The 22,582-nt window shown below is 40.3% G+C and overlaps 1 protein-coding gene across 1 annotated transcript in view; it reads left to right on the top strand.

The window, feature by feature from the left end:
* Positions 1-21,313, top strand: part of kctd16b (potassium channel tetramerization domain containing 16b) — an 81,160-nt gene extending 59,847 nt beyond the window's left edge. Inside the window, exon 2 of the mRNA XM_021617459.3 lies at positions 14,355-21,313. Within this exon, the coding sequence (XP_021473134.2) occupies positions 14,355-14,812 (458 nt within the window). The 3' untranslated portion in view covers positions 14,813-21,313. The remainder of the gene's footprint in view (positions 1-14,354) is intronic.
* Positions 21,314-22,582: the final 1,269 nt, after the last annotated feature.

Below are 22,582 nucleotides of genomic sequence, written 5' to 3'. Positions count from 1 at the left end.
TTGAAAAGAGAATGTAAACATGTGCAAATTGGCCTGTAGGTACGTGGAGTTTTGGTGGTGGTTGTGTCGGAGTGAGAAAATAATTCATGAAATTTGAAAGAAGCATTTTGTGCCAAAGCAATGAAAAATGCTCCACAGTTTAGCCCACATAGACTGCTGTTGTGCTCACTGTGTGAAGAGTTTCTCACGTATTGAGAAATGGGTCCTAGTGATTGTAAAAAACTGTAAATTAATTATCTTTATCTGACTCCATAGGATAAATAGGAATATTAAGACTATAGTTGAGTTACAGTAATAGAACACTATAGTTACAGTAATATAACACTATAGTAGAGTTACAGTAATAGAACACTATAGTTACAGTAATATAACACTATAGTAGAGTTACAGTAATATAACACTATAGTAGAGTTACAGTAACAGAACACTATAGTTACAGTAATAGAACACTATGGTTGAGTTACAGTAATAGAACACTATAGTTGAGTTACAGTAATAGAACACTATAGTAGAGTTACAGTAATAGAACACTATAGTAGAGTTACAGTAATAGAACACTATAGTTGAGTTACAGTAATATAACACTATAATTACAGTAATAGAACACTATAGTTGAGTTACAGTAATATAACACTATAGTTGAGTTACAGTAATAGAACACTATAATTACAGTAATAGAACACTATAATTGAGTTAGAGTAATAGAACATTATAGTAGAGTTACAGTAATAGGACACTATAATTACAGTAATAGAACACTATAATTGAGTTACAGTAATAGAACACTATAGTAGAGTTACAGTAATAGAACACTATAGTAGAGTTACAGTAATAGAATACTATAGTTGAGTTACATTAATATAACACTATAATTACAGTAATATAACACTATAGTTGAGTTACAGTAATATAATACTATAGTTGAGTTACAGTAATATAACACTATAATTACAGTAATATAACACTATAGTTGAGTTACAGTAATATAACACTATAATTACAGTAATAGAACACTATAATTGAGTTAGAGTAATAGAACATTATAGTAGAGTTACAGTAATATAACACTATAATTACAGTAATATAACACTATAATTACAGTAATATAACACTATAATTACAGTAATATAATACTATAGTTGAGTTACAGTAATATAACACTATAATTACAGTAATATAACACTATAGTTGAGTTACAGTAATATAACACTATAATTACAGTAATAGAACACTATAATTGAGTTAGAGTAATAGAACATTATAGTAGAGTTACAGTAATAGGCAAATAAGAAATGTAGGATAATATAATTTATGCAAGTGTATTTAATGACTTTGTAAATGAATGGATTCACATACAAGGCATAAACTTAAGTTACAAAGCATTAAAAATATACAATATACAATATACAAAAATATAAATATAATATTTACATTATCAATAACAAATCTTAGAATTAGCTATTAAAGACTACCAGAACCCACTAGATTCTCCAATTTCATTAAATAAACTACAGGAGAAAATACAAACCCCAAAAGGCCTGTGGTGTTGATGGTATCCTCAGTGAAATTATAAAATATACAGACCACAAATTCCAATTGGCTATACTTAAACTCTTTAACATCATCCTCAGCTCTGGCATCTTTCCCAATATTTGGAACCAAGGATTGATCACCTCAATCCACAAAAAGTGGAGACAAATTTCACCCCAATAACTTCTGTGGGATATGCTTCAACAGCAACCTTGGGAAAATCCTCTGCATTATCATTAACAGCAGACTTGTACATTTCCTCAATGAAAACAATGTACTGAGCAAATGTCAACTGAGCTTTTTACCATACATCAGACCACGTATTCACCCTGCACACCCTAATTGACAAACAAGCAAACAAACCAAAACAAAGGCAAAGTCGTCTCATGCTTTGTTGATTTAAAAAAAAATCCTCTGACTCAATTTGGCATGAGGCTCTTCTATACAAATTGATAAAAAGCGGTGTACACAAACAACAATTGTGCAGTTAAAATTGAACAAAAGAAAACACACATTTGTTTTCTACCACAGGGCTGAGGGGTGGGGATGCAACTGAGCCCCACCCTCTTCAACATATATATATAAAATAATTGTCAAGGGCACTAGAACAGTCTGCAGCGCATGGCCTCACCCTACTAGAATCTGAAGTCATATGTCTACTGTTTGTTGATGATCTGGTGCTTCTGTCCCCAACCAAGGAGGGCCTACAGCAGCACCTAGATCTTCTGCACAGATTATGTAAGACCTGGGCCCTGACAGTAAATCTCAGTAAGACAAAAATAATGGTGTTCCAAAAAAGGTCAGAGTTGCCAGGACCACAAATACAAATTCCATCTAGACACCGTTGCCCTAGAGCACACAAAAAAACTATGCCTACTTCAACCTAAACATCAGCACCACAAAGCTGTGAATGATATGAGAGACAAGGCAAGAAGGGCCTTCTACACCATCAAAAGGAACATAAAATTCAACATACCAATTAGCATCTGGCTAAAAATACTTGAATCAGTTATAGAACCCATTGCCCCTTATGGCAACCAAGGATTCACAAAATGGACAAACACCAAATTGTGACTCTGCATGCAGAAAAACACCAAATAATGCATGCAGAGCAGAATTAGGCCGATACTTGCTAGTTAACAAAATCCAGAAAAGAGCTGTTAAGTTCAACAACTACCTAAAAGGAAGCTATTCCCAAACCTTCCATAACAAAGCTGTCACCTACAGAGAGATTATCCCAGAGAAGAGTCCCCTAAGCAAGCTGGCCCTGGGGCTCTGTTCACAAACACAAACAGACTCCACAGAGCCAGAACAGCAACACAATTAGACCAACCAAGAAAACAAAAAGATAATTACTTGACACATTGGAAATAATTTACCAAAAGCAGAGCAAACTGGAATGCTATTCGCCCCTAAACAGAGTACACATTGGCAGAATACCTGACCACTGTGACTGACCCAAAATTACGGAAAGCTTTGACTATTTACAGACTCAGTGAGCATAGCTTTTCTATTGAGAGAAGCCGCCGTAGGCAGACATGGCTCTCAAGAGAAGACAGGCTATGTGCACACTGCCCACAAAATGAGGTGGAAACTGAGCTCCACTTCCTAACCTCCTGCCAAATGTATGACCATATTAGAGACACATATTTCTCTCAGATTACACAGACCCTCAAAGAATTAAAAAAAATCAACTCAAATACCTCTTGGGTGAAATACCACAGTGTGCCATCACAGCAGCAAGATTTGTGACCTGTTGCCTCAAGAAAAGGGCAACCAGTGATAAAGAAACACCATTGTAAATACAACCCATATTTATGTATATTTATTTTCCCATATGTACTTTAACTATTTGCACATTATTACAACACTGTATATAAACATAATATGACATTGGAAATGTCTTTATTCTTTTGGAACTTTTGTGAGTGTAATATTTACTGTTAATTTTTTATTGTTTATTTAACTTTTGTTTATTATCTATTTCACTTGCTTTGGCAATGTATACATATGCTTCCCATGCCAATAAAGCCCTTTGAATTGAATTGAAACCATAGCCTGAAAGGCCACGCCCCAGAAGTGCATGAGGTGGAGAAGGAAAGAGAGCATCTCACCACAGCAGGACAGGAACACATAAGAGAAAGAACAATGAATCTTAAACCCTTTAATAAGTATCTGAGTTACTTGGATTCAAAACCTGAGTTGTTGACCAATAATATTACTGTACATGTAAAGTGAACCTCCAATCAGATATCAGACCTACAGGATGTAACCTATGCTTCTCAGAGTTGTAACAATGGGGTTTGGCAAGATCAACACAGAGAAGGCTGAATCCCCAAGACAACACAATGAGATTCTTGCATACAGTTGATAAGAAGAGTTACTTCTGGGACTAGGCTGCCCTACAGTAGTAGGTGCCAGGCTCACCCGTTTGAGTGTGTCAATAACTGCAATGCTGCTGGGTTTTTCACACTCAACAGTTTCCCGTGTGTATCAAGAATGGTCCACCATCCAATGAAAATCCAGCCAACTTGACACAACTGTAGGATACATTGGAGACAACATGGGCCAGCATCCCTGTGTCCATGAATTATAATCCACATAATAATTCACATTTCATGCTGCTGCAGGATTATTTTCCTGCTGTAGCAAACTGGCTCAAATTAAGATCCTACATCTGTCCTGCCTTTACTCTGCAAATCTAGCCTCACCCACTATTTCTAACAAGGAATACATTGTCTTAGCCTATTAGAAATATGCATGTCAGTCGCTTTGCCGTGCCAAACTGAAACAAATTACAATGAGAGGGGTTATTTGCTTTTGTTCAACAGAGATGATTTCTCTTCCGTGAATACCCTGGCGCTTTATGACAGAAATCAATCAGAGGGAAATTGTCTGCACACCTCCACCGATGCTGATTAACTGATATGGTTGGAGAGCGGCCTGAAGATGGATCGGTACACGGAGAGACAGAGGGGAGAAAGATGGATCGGTACACGGAGAGACAGAGGGGAGATTGATGGATGGGTGGACGGAGAGACTGAGGGGCCTGAAGATGGATGGGTGGACGGAGAGACAGAGGGGCCTGAAGATGGATGGGTGGACGGAGAGACAGAGGGGAGAGAGATGGATGGGTGGACGGAGAGACAGAGGGGCCTGAAGATGGATGGGTGGATGGAGAGACAGAGGGGAGATAGATGGATGGGTGGATGGAGAGACAGAGAGGAGATAGATAGATGGGTGGACGGAGAGACAGAGAGGAGATAGATGGATGGGTACACGGAGCGACAGAGGGGAGATAGATGGATGGGTGGATGGATGGAGAGACAGAGAGGAGATAGATGGATGGGTGGACGGAGAGAAAGAGGGGAGATAGATGGATGGGTGGATGGAGAGACAGAGGAGAGATAGATGGATCGGTACATGGAGAGACAGAGGGGCCTGAAGATGGATGGGTGGACGGAGAGACAGAGGGGAGAAAGATGGATGGGTGGACGGAGAGACAGAGGGGAGAAAGATGCGTGGCACGCAGAGCAGAGCAGCGCGGGTAGGCATGCTGGAGGAGCAGGCAGATTGATAGGGACGCTTAGTGCCATGCAGGGAGGAGAGCTGTGTGATGAAAGGGGAGGAGGAGGAGGGAGGTGGCTGTCTGAGGAAGTGAGGCAGCTCCCTTTGTGGGCTCTGATAACTGAGACGGCAGAGGTCCCCTCTGAGATCTGAGATCAATAGCTCAGGGCATAGGAAGTCTGTCAGAGAGGGAGGGAGCATGTGGGCTGGGGATGGACAACGACAGCCTCAGACCTCCCGTACCAGAGTCAGAGAGAACACAGGAGATCACATGAACCAGCTCCCACCACAGCCTCTATTCCCACAGCCCCACAGGCCCACATCCTCTATTCCCACAGCCCCACAGGCCCACATCCTCTATTCCCAATGCCCCACAGCTCCACAGTCTCTACTCCCACAGCCCCACAGCACCACAGTCTCTATTCCCACAGCCCCACAGCGCCACAGCTTCTATTCCCACAGCCTCTAGTCAGAGAGAGTACAGGATATCACATGAACCAGCTCCCACCACATCCTCTATTCCCACAGCCCCACAGCTCCACACCCTCTATTTCCACAGTCCCTCAGCTCCATGACCTCTATTCCCACAGCTCCACACCCTCTATTCCCACAGCCCCACAGCTCCACACCCTCTATTCCCACAGATCCACACCCTTATTCCCACAGCTCCACACCCTCTATTCCCACAGTCCCACAGCTCCACGGCCTCTATTCCCACAGCTCCACACCCTCTATTCCCACAGCCCCACATCCTCTATTCTCACAGTCTCACAGCCCCACTGACTCTATTCCCACAACTCCACAGCCTCTATCCCCACAGCCCACAGCCTCTATTCCCAAAGCCCCACAACCTATATTCCCACAGCCCACAGCCTCTATTCCCAAAGCCCCACAACCTCTATTCCCACAGCCCCACAGCTCCACACCCTCTATTCCCACAGCTCCGCACCCTCTATTCCCACAGCTCCACGGCCTCTATTCCCACAGCTCCAGACCCTCTATTCCCACAGTCCCACATCCTCTATTCCCACTGTCTCACAGCCCCACTGACTCTATTCCCACACCCCCACTGCCTCTATTCCCACAACTCCACAGCCTCTATTCCCACAGCTCCACAGCTCCACAGCCTCTATCGACAGCCTCTATTCCCAAAGCCCCACAACCTCAATTCCCACAGCCCCACAGCCTCTATTCTTACAGCCCCACAGCCTCTATTCCCACAGCTCCACAGCCTCTATTCCCACAGCCCCACAGCCTTGGACCAAGCAGGGATCTGAACATAGCATGTTCTACCCCTGCCTGGGCAGGTGATGGTGTGGTAACAGTGCTAGGGGAAAGAGAGATGCCAGCCACAGACGTGGCTTACAACATGGGAGGTATGGATTGACACAGAGAGAGACTCTGGCCCACGTCTCATGTAACAACCTATCTTCCCATCCCCCACGGCATACAGTATATGTTGCTGACTAGATTATACATTGAGTGTACAAAACATTAGGAACACTTTCCTAATATTAAGTTGCCATCTGAACAGCCTCAGTTTATCAGGGCAATGACTCTACAAGGTGTAGAAAATTTTCCACAGGGATGCTGGCCCATGTTGACTCCAATGCTTCCCACAGTTTTGTCAAGTTGGCTGGATGTCCTTTGGGTGGTGGACCATTCTTGATACACACAGGAAAGTATTGAATGTGAAAAATCCAGCAGCGTTGCAGTTCTTGACACCGTCAAACCGCTGTGCCTGGCACCTACTACAGTACCATACTGTACCAGTACCATACAAAGGCACTTAAATATTTTGTTTTGCCCATTCACGCTCTGAATGGCACACATACACAATTCATGTCTCAATTGTATCAAGGCTTAACAAAAACTTTTTTAACCTGTCTCCTCCCCTTCATCTGCACTGATCCAGTGGTTTATGATGTGAATAGAGCTGTCAGAGCCCGAGCCACTAATATGTTTTCTACTAACCTCCTGTGATGAGCAGAAACATCTTCAATGTAATCTCTTGACCGTTTTAGTGTAGAGAATTAGAGTTCATTGTCATGTCATGTCTGTAATATTTTTATCTCAGGTTGTCACTCACAACCATTATTAAAGGTCCTATGCAGCCAATTTGATCTCAATATCAAATCATTTCTGTGTAACAATTAAGTACCTTACTGTGATTGTTTTCAAAATGGTCAACTAGAAACAAAAATAGTAAAAAATTACTGCCTGATGATGTCAGGCCAAAATTCCATCCCACCAAAACAGGCAAAAATTTTAGGCGGCATTTTCAAACAGCTCTTACACTAAAAGGACATTATCATAATTATAAGAATTTCAATTATCGTAGACAAACAGGTGATCATTCCAGATGTGAATGTGAGAGAAGAGTATATAGGACCATGCCATGTGTTTTAAACACTGTAAAAGGTGTCCAAGGTGTCTGTCAACACCAGGTCATTTACCTAACAGATTGTAAGAAAATAATAGCAGTACAGTTCCTAACTACTGTCCCCACAACCAAGTCCAGGGTTGGGGAGTAACAGATACATGTAATCTGTTACATGTAAGGGATTACAAAAAAATGGTAACTGTAATCCATTAAATTACAAATATATATATATATATTTTGAAAAACTAGATGATTACCTTGAAGATTACTTTTAAAATCAGAAAGGATGTTTGCAAAAAATAAAATATATTTGACACTTCTCTGTTTTGTCAATGACATTAAAATCAGAATTGAAAAAGACACAAGTTTAAGTTTGTTCCACCTGAGTGAGTCTGACCACAAGTCAGAGACCACTATGATGTCAGAGACCACTATGATGTCAGAGACCACTATGATGTCAGAGACCACTATGACACACCAAATATATCTGATCAATCGTGAGAAAAGAGCACGAATAGTTTTTTGTAAGCTACAGTCCAAGCTATGTTTTCAAATGGTGCGACTGCTGTCTTCCACCTTGAATAAATGCTTGGAGGTAAGGATGACAGCAGTGGTGTAGTCTACGGTGATACGGATATGACTTATTATTGATATCTACATAGCGTATTGATGTTTGCTATTTGCGCCTTACGGATTGTGGTTGTTGTGGATGGCTGTTCACAATTCTTAATGTGTATTTGAACCCAATAATGGTTGAATTCAAGAAGTTTAAGCTGCCTATCAATCATTTTTTTTTAAACCAGTGGACAGCCAGTGAAAAATGTGCTCTCGCAACAGGTGCATAGTGCCGATCCAAGCCTATGGAATAACATAGGCTTTTATTGCTCAATCTAATTGATGCTGATAAATACATATCCATAGGCCTAACGGACACATGCTCAAACTCACACACTTTTGATAGACTTAAAGGGACAATCTGTAGTTGCTACATCAATTTTTGAACTTATAAATTATATATATCCAGAATGTCCAGAAAGTCACACTCCATGAGAACCCAAAATATAAGCTTGTCTTTCTCCAATGTTTGTAAACATTGTAAATGTAAACAAACACTGTATACCCTCATAACATGGTTAAAACAATACTTGTTATATCATGGATGATTAGTCCTTGCATCCATAGCTCTTTCTATTCATCTGAGAGTGGATAAGTTTCTCCAAGTCCATCCCTCAGCTTTTTACGTAAACAGAGGAGGGGCAACCATGTTGTTATTGTTTCATCAATGGATTTGCCCTTTATACAGCTGCATATTATCAAGATATCAGTGTCACCAACAACAAGGTAAACAATAGGCCTATAGCAAATGCAGCATGTGGCATTCATTTTTCACAAGTAAATAAGTAACAAGTACCACCAAATGCATGCTTTTCAACCGTTCGCTACCTGCACCCGCACGCCCGGCTAGCATCACCACCCTGGATGGTTCCGACCTAGAATATGTGGACATCTATAAGTACCTAGGTGTCTGGCTAGACTGCAAACTCTCCTTCCAGACTCATATCAAACATCTCCAATCCAAAATCAAATCTAGAGTCGGCTTTCTATTTCGCAACAAAGCCTCCTTCACTCACGCCGCAAAACTTACCCTTGTAAAACTGACTATCCTACCGATCCTCGACTTCGGCGATGTCATCTACAAAATAGCTTCCAATACTCTACACAGCAAGAGCATCTCACTGATCATCCCTAAAGCCAAAACCTAATTTGGCCGCCTTTCCTTCCAGTTCTCTGCTGCCTGCAACTGGAACGAGTTGCAAAAATCTCTGAAGTTGGAGACTTTTATCTCCCTCACCAACTTAAAAAATCTGCTATCTGAGCAGCTAACCGATCGCTGCAGCTGTACATAGTCCATCTGTAAATAGCCCACCCAATTTACCTACCTCATCCCCATACTGTTTTTATTTTATTGATTTTTCTGCTCTTTTGCACACCAGTATCTCTACCTGCACATGTTCATCTGCTCATTTATCACTCCAGTGTTAATCTGCTAAATTGTAATTATTCTCTCCTATGGCCTATTTATTGCCTAACTCCTCATGCCTTTTGCACACAATGTATATAGATTATTTTTTTTCTACTGTGTTATTGACTTGTTTATTGTTTATTGTTTACTCCATGTGTAACTCTGTGTTGTTGTCTGTTCACACTGCTATGCTTTATCTTGGCCAGGTAGCAGTTGCAAATGAGAACTTGTTCTCAACTAGCCTACCTGGTTAAATAAAGGTGAAATAAAAATAACAAATAAAAATTAAAAATAGCACATTTCAGTAGTGCTGAAAGCATGCCATTCCATGAGCGCAGCATTTCTTTTCAACTGGAGTCAATGAACCCAATCAGTCCTCCATGACAACTAAATATTAAACATAGTAGGGCTGGCTAATAAGTCCTTAGTTTTGGGGTCATGCTCAGGTAAAACAATTTGGCTAGTCTATACTTCCATATTTCCAAGTCCTATTCTTGAAGATCAAGGGGTATAACATTTATTGCAGTGACTGGAATTCTGATCGACTTTGGTTTTTAATGTAAAGATATAATTTAATTGTATTATTATATGTAGTAGAAAGCGATGGGTTAGAAGAAGTAAAATTTAACATCCATATATGGCCAGATTTGTTAACTTTAACATTGATTTATCCTGCAATAGATGTCATTAATTTGGTAACATACATTTTTGTTTTCTTGTAATGCCTCTTAAGGGGAAAGTAATCTAAAAATAACGGAATGTAATCAGTTGATGTTACTGAATTTGGGTAATCCAAAAGTTACGTGGCTGATTACAATTTTGGACAGAGAACTAGTAACTGTAACGGATTACACTTAGAAAGTAACCTACCCAACCCTGACCAAGTCTAACATTTTTCAATACTGTTTTGGTGTAGCTGTTAATTTTATTTGGACATGAAAATTGACTAGCGGATTTAGCCGTTCTGTATAGTCAGGGCCCATTTTTATCAACACCAATTTTGAGGCACCAGCTCATCGATCAAAAGTCCCTATGCATGCTGAGTGACACAATTAGTCTCATAGACATAGTACATGTAAATCCAGGACACTAAATGATATGTTACGTTTATACGTTTGTGTATGGTTAAAAAAATAAATTATTTTAACCTTTATTTAACTAGGAAAGTCAGTTAAGAACAAATTCTTATTTTCAATGACGGCCTAGGAACAGTGAGTTAACTGCCTGTTCAGGGGCAGAACGACAGATTTGTACAAAGTTACTTAAGACAAAAACTAAAGTAGGATGGTTCGGCTTGTTCCAATCTCATCACAGACAACTTCAGCATTTGACTTAATTAGCAACTTTGTCACTACTTTCTACTTATTAGCTACTTTGCAGCTACTTAGCATGTTAGCTAACCCTTCCCCTAACCCTAACCTTAAACCCCTAACCCCTAGCCTAGCTAACGTTAGCCACCTAGCTAAAGTTAGCATTAGCCACCTAGGTAATGTTAGCCACAACAAATTGGAATTTGTAACATATCATACGTTCTGCAAATTTGTAAGATATTGTACAAATTACAATTTTTTACATACCATATGAATTGTAATTTGTAATATCATCTCAGCAAAAAAAGAAACGTCCTTTCACTGTCAACTGTGTTTATTTTCAGCAAACTTAACATGTGTAAATATTTGCATGAACATAACAAGATTCAACAACTGAGACATAAACTGAACAAGTTCCACAGACATGTGACTAACAGAAATTGAATAATATGTCCCTGAACAAAGGGGGGCGGTCAAAATCAAAAGAAACAGTCAGTATCTGGTGTGGCCACCAGCTGCATTAAGTACTGCAGTGCATCTCCTCCTCATGGACTGCACCAGATTTGCCAGTTCTTGCTGTGAGATGTTACCCCACTCTTCCACCAAGGCACCTGCAAGTTCCCGGACATTTCTGGGGCGAATGGCCCTAGCCCTCACCCTCCGATCCAACAGGTCCCAGACGTGCTCAATGGGATTGAGATCCGGGCTCTTCACTGACATACCTGTCTTGCAGGAAATCACGCATCGAACGAGCAGAATGGCTGGTGGTATTGTCATGCTGGAGGGTCATATCAGGATGAGCCTGCAGGAAGGGTACCATATGAGGGAGGAGGATGTCTTCCTTGTAACGCACATCGTTGAGATTGCCTGCAATAACAACAAGCTCAGTCCAATGATGCTGTGACACACCGCCCCAGACCATAACGGACCTTCCACCTCCAAATTGATCCCACTCCAGAATACAGGCCTCGGTGTAATGCTCATTCCTTTGACGATAAATGCAAATCCCACCATCACCCCTGGTGAGACAAAACAGCGACTCGTCAGTGAAGAGCATTTTTTGCCAGTCCTGTCTGGCCTACAAGCCCTCAGTTCAGCCTCTCTCAGCCTGTTGCGGACCGTCTGAGCACTGATGGAGGGATTGTGCGTTCCTGGCGTAACTCGGGCAGTTGTTGTTGCCATCCTGTACCTGTCCAGCAGGTGTGATGTTCGGATGTACCGATCCTGTGCAGGTGTTGTTAGACGTGGTCTGCCACTGCGAGGACGGCTGTCCGTCCTGTCTCCCTGTAGCGCTGTCTTAGGCATCTCATAGTACGGACATTGCAATTTATTGCCCTGGCCACATCTGCAGTCCTCATGCCTCCTTGCAGCATGCCTAAGGCACATTCACACAAATGAGGAGGGACCCTGGGCACCTTTCTTTTGGTGTTTTTCAAAGTCAGTAGAAAGGCCTCTTTAGTGTCCTAAGTTTTCATAACTATGACCTTAATTGCCTACCGTCTGTAAGCTGTTAGTGTCTTAACGACCATTCCACAGGTGCATGTTCATGAATTGTTTATGGTTCATTGAACAAGCATGGGAAACAGTGTTTAAACCCTTTACAATGAAGATCTGTGAAGTTATTTGGATTTTTACGAATTATCTTTGAAAGACAGGGTCCTAAAAAGGAACGTTTATTTTTTTGCTGAGTTTATCATACGAAATTGATGATGGACATCCACAAATGAATACATACCATACAAAACTTAGAATACTGTATCATACTAATTGGAGTGTCCTGGATTTACGTTTACCCCTGGGTCCAGGTTGGTTGCCTTCCCTCTCTGGCACATAAACACAAGAGATGTCTGTGTTCTTCCCTCCCTGGCACATAAACACAAGAGATGTCTGTTGCCTTCCCTCCCTGGCACATAAACACAAGAGATGTCTGTTGCCTTCCCTCCCTGGCACATAAACACAAGAGATGTCTGTTGCCTTCCCTCCCTGGCACATAAACACAAGAGATGTCTGTTGCCTTCCCTCCCTGGCACATAAACACAAGAGATGTCTGTTGCCTTCCCTCCCTGGCACATAAACACAAGAGATGTCTGTTGCCTTCCCTCCCTGGCACATAAACACAAGAGATGTCTGTTGCCTTCCCTCCCCGGCACATAAACACATTAGAAAGAACCCAACCCTCATGTCAGATGTCAGCCTAGTATTCACAGTCCTCCAGTGAGTAGGGGAAGATGTGTTGTGCTGTCAGTGGTAATTACAGGCTGCATGCCAAATGGCACCCTATTCCCTATGTAGTGAACTACTTTCGACCAGGGCCCTTAGGGCAGGCAGCCATGGAGTTTTTGTGTGGCTGCCGGAGTGGCTGTGACTGAGGGCGTTTCGCTCCATTTCTGTCACAAGATTTGATGGCATGCCCTATTCCACAGAGGTAGCACTCGACTGTGTGCAGCTATGCACTGGTTATACTTAGATGACAGTGAGTGTTGGAAAACGACATCAGAGCTCCCTGAAATCTGACTGCAAATAATATTGTATTTATATGACTGTAATTACTGTATAGATTTATAGCCTACTGTGAGTGATTCATGGTGGGTCTTGTGGAAAGACTGGGGTATAAAATGACTACATGTAGGATGTATAAATAGATTCTCGTCATGCTAGTAAGTAAACAAACTTAAACCACTGTTGATGCTTAGATTAATAAAAGCTAAATTATATATTTGCCAGTAGATACTTTTTATTTATGTTAAATGCTGTGCTGTACATAAAATGAAACTGTTGGGTTAAACTTGATGAAAAGAAAATGTGTGCAAAGCAAACGTGTTTCAAGAGGCGATGTCTTCTTCTTGCTAAATTGGAAATAAATTCCTAGGCAATAGCTCCCTCTTTATTGAATTATTTAAGAGGTAACCATGAAACATAAATAAGCCTTGGTTTCTATGCTACCTAAACGTTACAGCTGAGAACACTGCTCTACTATACAACCAGCAATTTCTTACATAACATCACTTCCTTTGAGTTACATTTTTTGGGGAACAATTGAAGCACACACACAAAGTTGCATGCAAACAATAGCCAAGTGTCAAAGGAAGTTACCAATGCACGGTTGAGTCTGGGGCTGGTGAGTGTGCTGTCTGCTTCAAACACATCTGAAGAAGATTCCAGATAAATAGTCTATAGACTTTCCGACCCACCTATTGTGACTAAAACTTCAACAAAAATTGCCTGGATCTTTGATTCTTATGTAAAGCAACCAAGTCATTCAGGAAGGGACATTGTTCTGTGACCTTTCTTTGTCTATTATTCCTCTTCCTCTGTGTCAGAGATTACTTCACTTCTTTGGTGTGTGTTTATTTGTTTAGAGTCCATTTCTTTGTCCAAGGACAATCCATGTTTTAGGTGACACAATTTAGATAAAATGTAATGCTCACAGGTTTGCCATATGTAGTGACAGCAGCATATTGCCAGCGCCAAATTAACCTTGTTATTGTGTTGTATTTTGTTGCTAGACCTTGTCTCACCGTCTCTTCCCTCTGTGTTCCAGGTGGCACCTCTCGGTGGTCCTCCCCACCCTGTGACTGCTGCTGCAAGAACCACAAGGGTGACGGAGAGGGCGAGAGCGGCACCTCCTTCAACGAGCTCTCCACCTCCAGCTCTGAGAGCCAGTCAGAGGCCAGCTCACCCCAGGGCACCGTCATCTGTGGGCCAGTCAACCGGCAGTCCCACTCCCATGTCCAGACCCTGGACCGGCCGCTGAAGAAGGGCCCAGTGCAGATGCTGCAGCAGTCAGAACAGCGCAGGAAGAGTGATCTCCTCCGCACGCTCACCACTAGCTCCCGAGACACCAGCACCTGTAAGAAGAGGCCAGCTAAGGAGAAGATGACCATTGAGGAGGAGCTGGAGAAGTGCATCCAGGACTTTCGTAAGATCAAGATCCCTGAACGCTTCCCGGAGAGGAAGTACATGTGGCAGGCGGAGCTGCTGAGAAAGTACCGTCTCTGAGACGGAGCCAGGCTAGCTGCTGTAGGAGTCACAAAGACGGAGCCAGGCTAGCTGCTGTAGGAGTCACAAAGACAAGCATAAAACCATGACTGTTTAGCTAACTGTATGTATTGTATGTATGTAGGTATTGTATGTGTGTATGTATGTCTGTTTGCACGTATGTATGTTTTAATATATGTACAGTGCCTTCAGAAAGTATCCTTACCCCTTGACTTATTCCACATTATGTTATGTTACAGCTTGAATTCAACATGGAATAAATTGATTTTCCCACCCATCTACTCACAATGCCCCATAATGAAAAAGTGAAAACATGTTTTGAAAATAAAATACAGAAATATCTAATTTAAATAAGCATACACACCTCTGAGTCAATACATGTTAGAATCACCTTTGGCAGTGATTACTGCTGTGGGTCTTTCTGGGTAAATCTCTAAGAGCGATTACAGCTGTGAGTCTTTCTGGGTAAGTCTCTAAGAGCGATTACAGCTGTGAGTCTTTCTGGGTAAGTCTCTAAGAGCTTTCCACACCTGGATTGTGCAACATTTGCCTGTTATTCTTTTCAACATTCTTCAAACTCTGTCAAGTTGGTTGTTGATCATTGCTAGACAAGTCTTGCCATAGATTTTAAAGCAGATTTAAGTCAAAACTGTAACTCGGCTACTCAAGAACATTTACTGTCTTCTTGGTAAGCAACTCCAGTGTAGATTTGGCCTTGTGTTTTATGTTATTGTCCTGCTGAAAGGTGAATTTGTCTCCCAGTGTCCTTTGGAAGCAGACTGAACCAGGTTTTCCTTTAGGATTCTGCCTGTGCTTAGCTCCATTCGGTTTATTTTTTTATCCTGAAACTCTTAAGAGTAGTTCTCAGTGATTGTTCTCAGTGTTGTGTTGGATTTGCACTAAACATAACGCTTTGTATTCAAGACAAAAAGTTTAAAAAATTGTCACATTTTTTGCAGTTTTACTTTAGTGCCTTATTGCAAACATGATACATGTTTTGGAATATTTTTTATTCTGTAAAGGCTTCCTTCTTTTCAATTGGTCATTTAGTTATTTTTGTGGAGTAACTCCAATGTTGTTGATCCATCCTCAGTTTTCTCCTATCGCAGCCATTAAACTCTAACTATTTTAAAGTCACCATCGGCCTCATGTTGAAATCCTGAGCAGTTTCCTTCCTCTCCGGCAACTGAGTTAGGAAGGACACCTGTATCTTTGTAGTGACTGGGTGTATTGATACATCATCCAAAGTGTAATTAATAACGTCACCATGCTCAAAGGGATATTCAATGTCTCTTTTTTTTTTTTACCAATAGGTGCCATTCTTTACGAGGCATTGGAAACCCTCCCTGGTGTATGTGGTTGAATCTGTGTTTGAAATTCAATGCTCAACTAAGGGACCTTACAGATAATTCTGTGTGTGGGGTACAGAGATGAGATAGTCATTCCAAAATCATGTTAAACACTATTATTGCACACAGTCCATACAACTTATTATGTGATGTTTTAAGAAAATGTTTACTCCTGAGTTTATTTAGGCTTGCCATAACAAAGGGATCGAATACTTATTGACTCGAGACATTTCAGCTTTTCAATTAATATGTAATAATAATAATTCCACTTTGACATTATGGGGTATTGTGTCCATTTAATCCATTTTGAATTCAGGCTGTAACACAACAACATTTGGAAAAAGTCAAGGGGCGTGAATACTTTCTGAAGGCACTGTATGTATGTGTGTATGTATGTATGTATGTATGTATGTATGTATGTGTTCACCACTGCCTCGGAGCGTCTACTGTATAACTTATGCTTTAGGTTCTGGATGGCTGTTCTCAATGAAATAATGACAATGGACAAAAGACATCTTTCTTCCTCAAACGCTTACTCTCCAAGGATATATCTGATGGCACAGTTTTATCAACAATCTTTTAAAAGCACTAAAGAGCACAATTGGTCTGTGTGTGAGATTGTGTTACACACATTGATGAGTTTTGACCCCATGATGTTATTGGTGGAGGAGCTGCATTCAGATGGCACGGAGGTCGAAGATAAATGTGCATCAGAATGATAAATTATTCATGCTGTCCCGACAATGCTCTTTCTAAAAATACCTGCTGCCAGAGTGGGTAGGATGAATAGCTGGTTCGATTTCAACACTTTCAGGAACGCAGGAGACTCCAGAGGAAGTATGGGATTTTTTCACCACTATTCTTTAAACTCCCCCAAGTATCAAACTGATGGCTAACCTCCCAAAATGGATACAGCCATAGTCAGTTGGCGAATTTGAAAAACACCGAAAGATATATCAAAACAGCTTTCAGATGGAAATGGACACACATTAAGATGTTCCTTAAGGGGTCGTGAAGGAGGAGTTTGTTTTAGTGAGATACAAGTCAAAAACCAAGAAACAGGACTGAAAAGAGAGGCGTAGTCCTGAGAAGGTGCTTTCCCCAAAGGGGTTAACAACAGTTATCGTAGGTGTTAACACGTGCATGCACACACACACACACACACACACACACACACACACACACACACACACACACACACACACACACACACACATACACACACGCACAGACACAGACCGAATCACACACACAAACACACACACACACACACACACACACACACACACACACACACACACACGCACACACACACACACACACGCACAGGGGCTTATTTTAACAATGGATGTGTGACTTGAGTGCAGAAAAGAATAGGCAGGATAGCATTGCTCAACATCCCATGACAGGTTGATGGTTTCTGTCGTAGTTGTTGGCATGCTGGTCAATAGATATTGATGATTAGGTGCTGGGGTACGTTGATGAGGGTAATAGACATGGTTGGGGACATCCTTGCAGAAATTGATGAGGCTTGTAGGTCATTGATGAGGACATGCTGCTCTTGTTTTCACTGTATACCACATCTAAATATTATGTTGCAATTTAGTCACAACACACGTTTGTTATGTGAGCAATTATTTTTTATAATGCGCAATAGAGAATTAAAAATGACAAAGCACAGACATTTTCTAATCATTTCCATAATAATGTCATTATTTTGTGTAATATTACATACAGTATAACTGATACAATATGGCCAAACTTTGCAAATCTTCTTTTGTTATCGTGAGATACAGATACAGACTGCATGGTCTATTTAACTGCTGCTGCAGTACACTTCAGTTCTATAGAGCTAGTCGCTAAAACGTTCAACGCTAACTGAACAACAGAACTATGATGTGCAACATCAACAACCTGTACTAGATGATGGTGAGCTGTTGGGCACCTCGTCACTCTCCTCAGAACCGCTCTTTTGGATATACTTTCACTCTAGCGATGGATTCAAAGGTCAAACGGGTGACGATGTTCTCGTTTCTTCAGCCTAAAAAATATCTATATTTAATTAAACAGCATGATCAATTGTTGAGCTTTCAATAATTTCCACTAGGCATTGCTACTGAATGTTGTACTTTTCATAGTGACTTCACAGTTTTAGCTTATTGCTTATTAGATGGCTTTGTCTGTTTTTAAAGCGTTATGACGTGAAAGGATTTGGATATACAACAGGGATGTTATGAATATCATGAAACCCATTCAATATATCTGCTCATCAAACACTGAAAGATATAATCAAATCTTCAATGCACAATTTTAAGAGGATTTTCAAATACTTATTTCAAATACAATTTTCAAATACATTAAAATTGTCAACTACTTGTCTTTTCAAATAAATTATATCTGAATACTTACTTACAATGTATGGGAAAGTAATTCAACTATTTGAAATAGTATTTCAACCCAGTTCTGATCAATAGTGATAATTGTTTCAGATCTCATGAAAGATATGGGTTGATTAAAATAACACCAAAATAGTGAAAAGACAAAAGCAGAAATCATCATTTTTCTTTATTTGATGCAATATTATATTTATTTGTCTCGGTCGAAAACAGTCTCTATTTGTTAGGATGTTTTTAGTTGCCCCTGCACTGCCCATTCTATGTATTTTCCAGAATCACTTTCATGGAAATTATACATTATAATGAAATACTCAGCACAAATATAAAATATAGTTGTTGACTTCCTATACAAAACATATGTTTTCTTTAAAAAGAACATGGACAATCCATCCATGCATTTTGACTACTATTCAGTGGTATGGTTTAGATCTCCTATCCAAACAGAGGATTGGAGGTTAATACAGTACACAATGTGGTTTTCCCCATTTAGATTCATTTTCTATCAAGATATTCCATATGCCATTGAGCGGACACTTATATCCAAAGCAACTTACAGTCATGTGTGCATATATTTTACATATGAGTGGTCCTGGGAATCAAACCCACTACTCTGGTGTTACAAGCACCATGTCTTATCAACTGAGCTACAAAGGACTAACTTCATTCCAAAGTATTTTATGTTGTCAGTTACATTTGTTTACAAGGATACCTTCAGAACCTTTCATATGTAAATATCATATTCTAAGTAACCCTAAAATGTACTATATTTTATATGTAAATAATGACATCCATCAACAAGCTGTAACATTCTCATCCCTGTGAGAACTGAATGAAAGTCTGAGTAATACAGCAGACTGATGTTAATGTTGTTCTTTTCATTATACCTGTAGAATCATAGTGGGAGGTGTCTCACACTGGCCTGTGCATAGTCGAATTAAGCAATAAAGCCCGAGGAGGTGTGGTATATGGCCAATATACCATGGTTAAGGGCTGTTCTTATGAACGACGCAACGCGGAGTGCCTGGACACAGCCCTTAGCCATGGTATTTTGGCCATATATCACAAACCCCTGAGGAGCCTTATTGCTATTATAAACTGGTTACCAATGTAATTAGAGCAGTAAAAATACATGTTTTGTCATATCAATTTCAGCCAATCAGAATTCAGGCCTCAAACCACCCAGTTTGTAATATGCTGTACCTGGTGATGCAGTGAGCGTAACACACTTTGTAGGCTCACATGAGTAGCCCTGTTCCAGGAGAGTCTGCAAGGTGGTTTTGTGTTACTTCCACAACAGCAGAGCCTATAAAGAGGATTATTCAGCATGTTAAACACTCAACAAAGATGGTTATACGATGACGATGTAAAAGTGAATGCTGCCCATTTTACAGATCTGTAAATATGGGATCATTTCCTTTGTGTGTTTGTCAATCTGAATACTGTACATGTTGGTTACAACCAGAGTCACTGAACTGACAGTGAGGACCTGAGTGCAGTTTTTGTTCAGTGTTTTAAAAAACATCATGTTCCTTTGAGTTGATTGTATATTGTTTACCACCACCTTACATCACCTTACTTACCACTTCACTGGGCTGCAGGGTAGCCTAGTGGTTAGAGGCAGGTAGCCTAGGGGTTAGAGTGTTGGACTAGTAACTGAAAGGTTGCAAGCTCAAATCCCCGAGCTGACAAGGTAAAAATATGTTGTTCTGCCCCTGAACAAGGCAGTTAACCCACTGTTCCTAGGCCGTTATTGAAAATAAGAATTTGTTCTTAACTGACTTGCCTAGTTAAATAAAGATTAAACTAACACCCAGTTCAAAAAGATTAGTCTTACTAAGTACTCTAGTTTACAAGTTCTGGAAAAGAGCATAGAATGACAAGACACACGGTGGCCTTCAAATGGAGACTGGAGCTTTTTTGCACAATGTTGGCTGAATTATATTGTACATAACAAGAAATTATTTGAAAAAGATAAACCTGTACATACTCACTTAATGCACACTATATGGTAACATTATCATAGATCAATCAGAGAGGATTGTATTTGAATATAGTTGATAATTAATTAATGATCAGAAATAGACCCTTCTCAGTCCCAAAACAAAAATAAATAAATAGAATATTCAGACCATGCCATTTAAAAAACTTCTATCCTACACAGTTTGAGGTATCAATTATGAAATTCATGCAAATGAGGATGGATCTGTTTACCGTCAAAAACATATATTACAAGAGAGGGAGATTAAAGTATGCAATTTTCTATTTCAGTTGGAGCGATCTGTCTGAGACTGTTTTCTAGCTAGTTATACACAGTGGTAGAGCCCTTGTTCTAAGTGAATACTCAAGTCCTGTAATGTTGTTTTTATTACACGCCCTTCTGAATCTGTGATCCATAAAGAAACCCACAATAGACTGAAGCAGCCACGATAGACCAGCACATAGAAACAGAGTGTTGTTTGGTGTTGTTTTTGATTACAAAAAGGTCAGAAACATTGTGAGCATGTTGGTATAAGAATTACTGAAGATAATTTAGTCTGTTATTGTGAACATGTGAAAACTGAAATAATTACCAAAAAAAAATACTTGCAAAAAAAGATAAGCACAAAAAGTGTGGATTGTGTCTGCTGATGTTTCTCCACAGGTGTATAACGTTATGAATTAAAGACAGTACCACTTCACCTGAAATGTCTTTAGATACAAGAATAGGAATTTTGAAAATGTACTTACATCAAATAAAAAAACATTATGTACAATGATTGACCTGTTGGTTGGATTTCTTCTCCAGTTGTGAAAAGATAGACTACAGTACAATGCATTTTTCTCAAATATTTATAATGCAGAGCCGTTAAAACAAGAGTGGGTTTGTTGTTCAGTCAGATGTGTTGGTGTCAGTGGATGGAACCCAACTACATTTTCAAATCGGTTCGTTCTGAACAGAACCTTTTTATTTGTTGGTATCGTTCCACTGTTCCGTCCAGCAAAATAAAGTTCTGAACCGGTTCGAAACCACAAAAAGTAACAGTCTCTCTGTTCCTTTTTAAACCTCAGAAGTCAACATTTGTTTTACATTTAGCTCTACATTCAATTACTTCACAAATTAGTGCAGATTGAGCAGCTTGCTATGGAGCGGGTAAGCTATAGTTGTTTACAGTTAAAGTCGGAAGTTTACATGCACCTTAGCCAAACACATTTAAACTCAGTTTTTCACAATTCCTGACATTTAATCCTAGTAATAATTCCCTGTCTTAGGTCAGTTAGGATCACCACTTTCTTTTAAGAATGTGAAATGTCAGAATAATATAATTAATTATTTCAGCTTTTATTTCTTTCATCACATTCCCAGTGGGTTAGAAGTTTACATCCACTCAATTAGTACTTGGTAGCATTGCCTTGAAATTGTTGAACTTGGGTAACGGTTCGTGTAGACTTCCACAAGCTTCCCACAATAAGTTGGGTGCATTTTGGCCAATTCCTCTTGACATGGGTGGTGTAACGGATTCAGGTTTGTAGGCCTCCTTGCTCACACACGCTTTTTCAGTTCTGCCCACACATTTTCAATAGGGTTGAGGTCAGGGCTTTCTGATGGCCACTCCAATACCTTGACTTTGTTGTCCTTAAGCCATTTTGCCACAACTTTGGAAGTATGCTTGGGGTCATTGTCCATTTTGAAGACCCATTTGCGACCAAGCTTTAACTTCCAAGACTGATGTCTTGAGATTTTGCCTCAATATATCCACATAATTTTCCTTCCTCATGAAGCCATCTATTTTGTAAAGTGCACCAGTCCCTCTTGCAGCAAAGCACCCCCACAACATGATGCTGCCCCCCCCCCCCCCCCCGTGTTTCACGATTGGGATGGTGTTCTTCAGCTTGCAAGCCTCCCCCTTTTTCCTCCAAACATAACGATGGTCATTATGGCCAAACAGTTCTATTTTTGTTTCACCAGACCAGAGGGCATTTCTCCAAAAAGTACGATCTTTGTCCCCATGTGCAGTTACAAACGATAGTCAGGTTTTTTTATGGCG

The sequence above is a fragment of the Oncorhynchus mykiss genome, chromosome 10, assembly GCF_057628025.1.
Source record: "Oncorhynchus mykiss isolate SJ-2025 chromosome 10, ASM5762802v1, whole genome shotgun sequence".
Classification (NCBI taxonomy): domain Eukaryota; kingdom Metazoa; phylum Chordata; class Actinopteri; order Salmoniformes; family Salmonidae; genus Oncorhynchus; species Oncorhynchus mykiss.
This window is presented reverse-complemented; position numbering and strand designations above follow the sequence as displayed.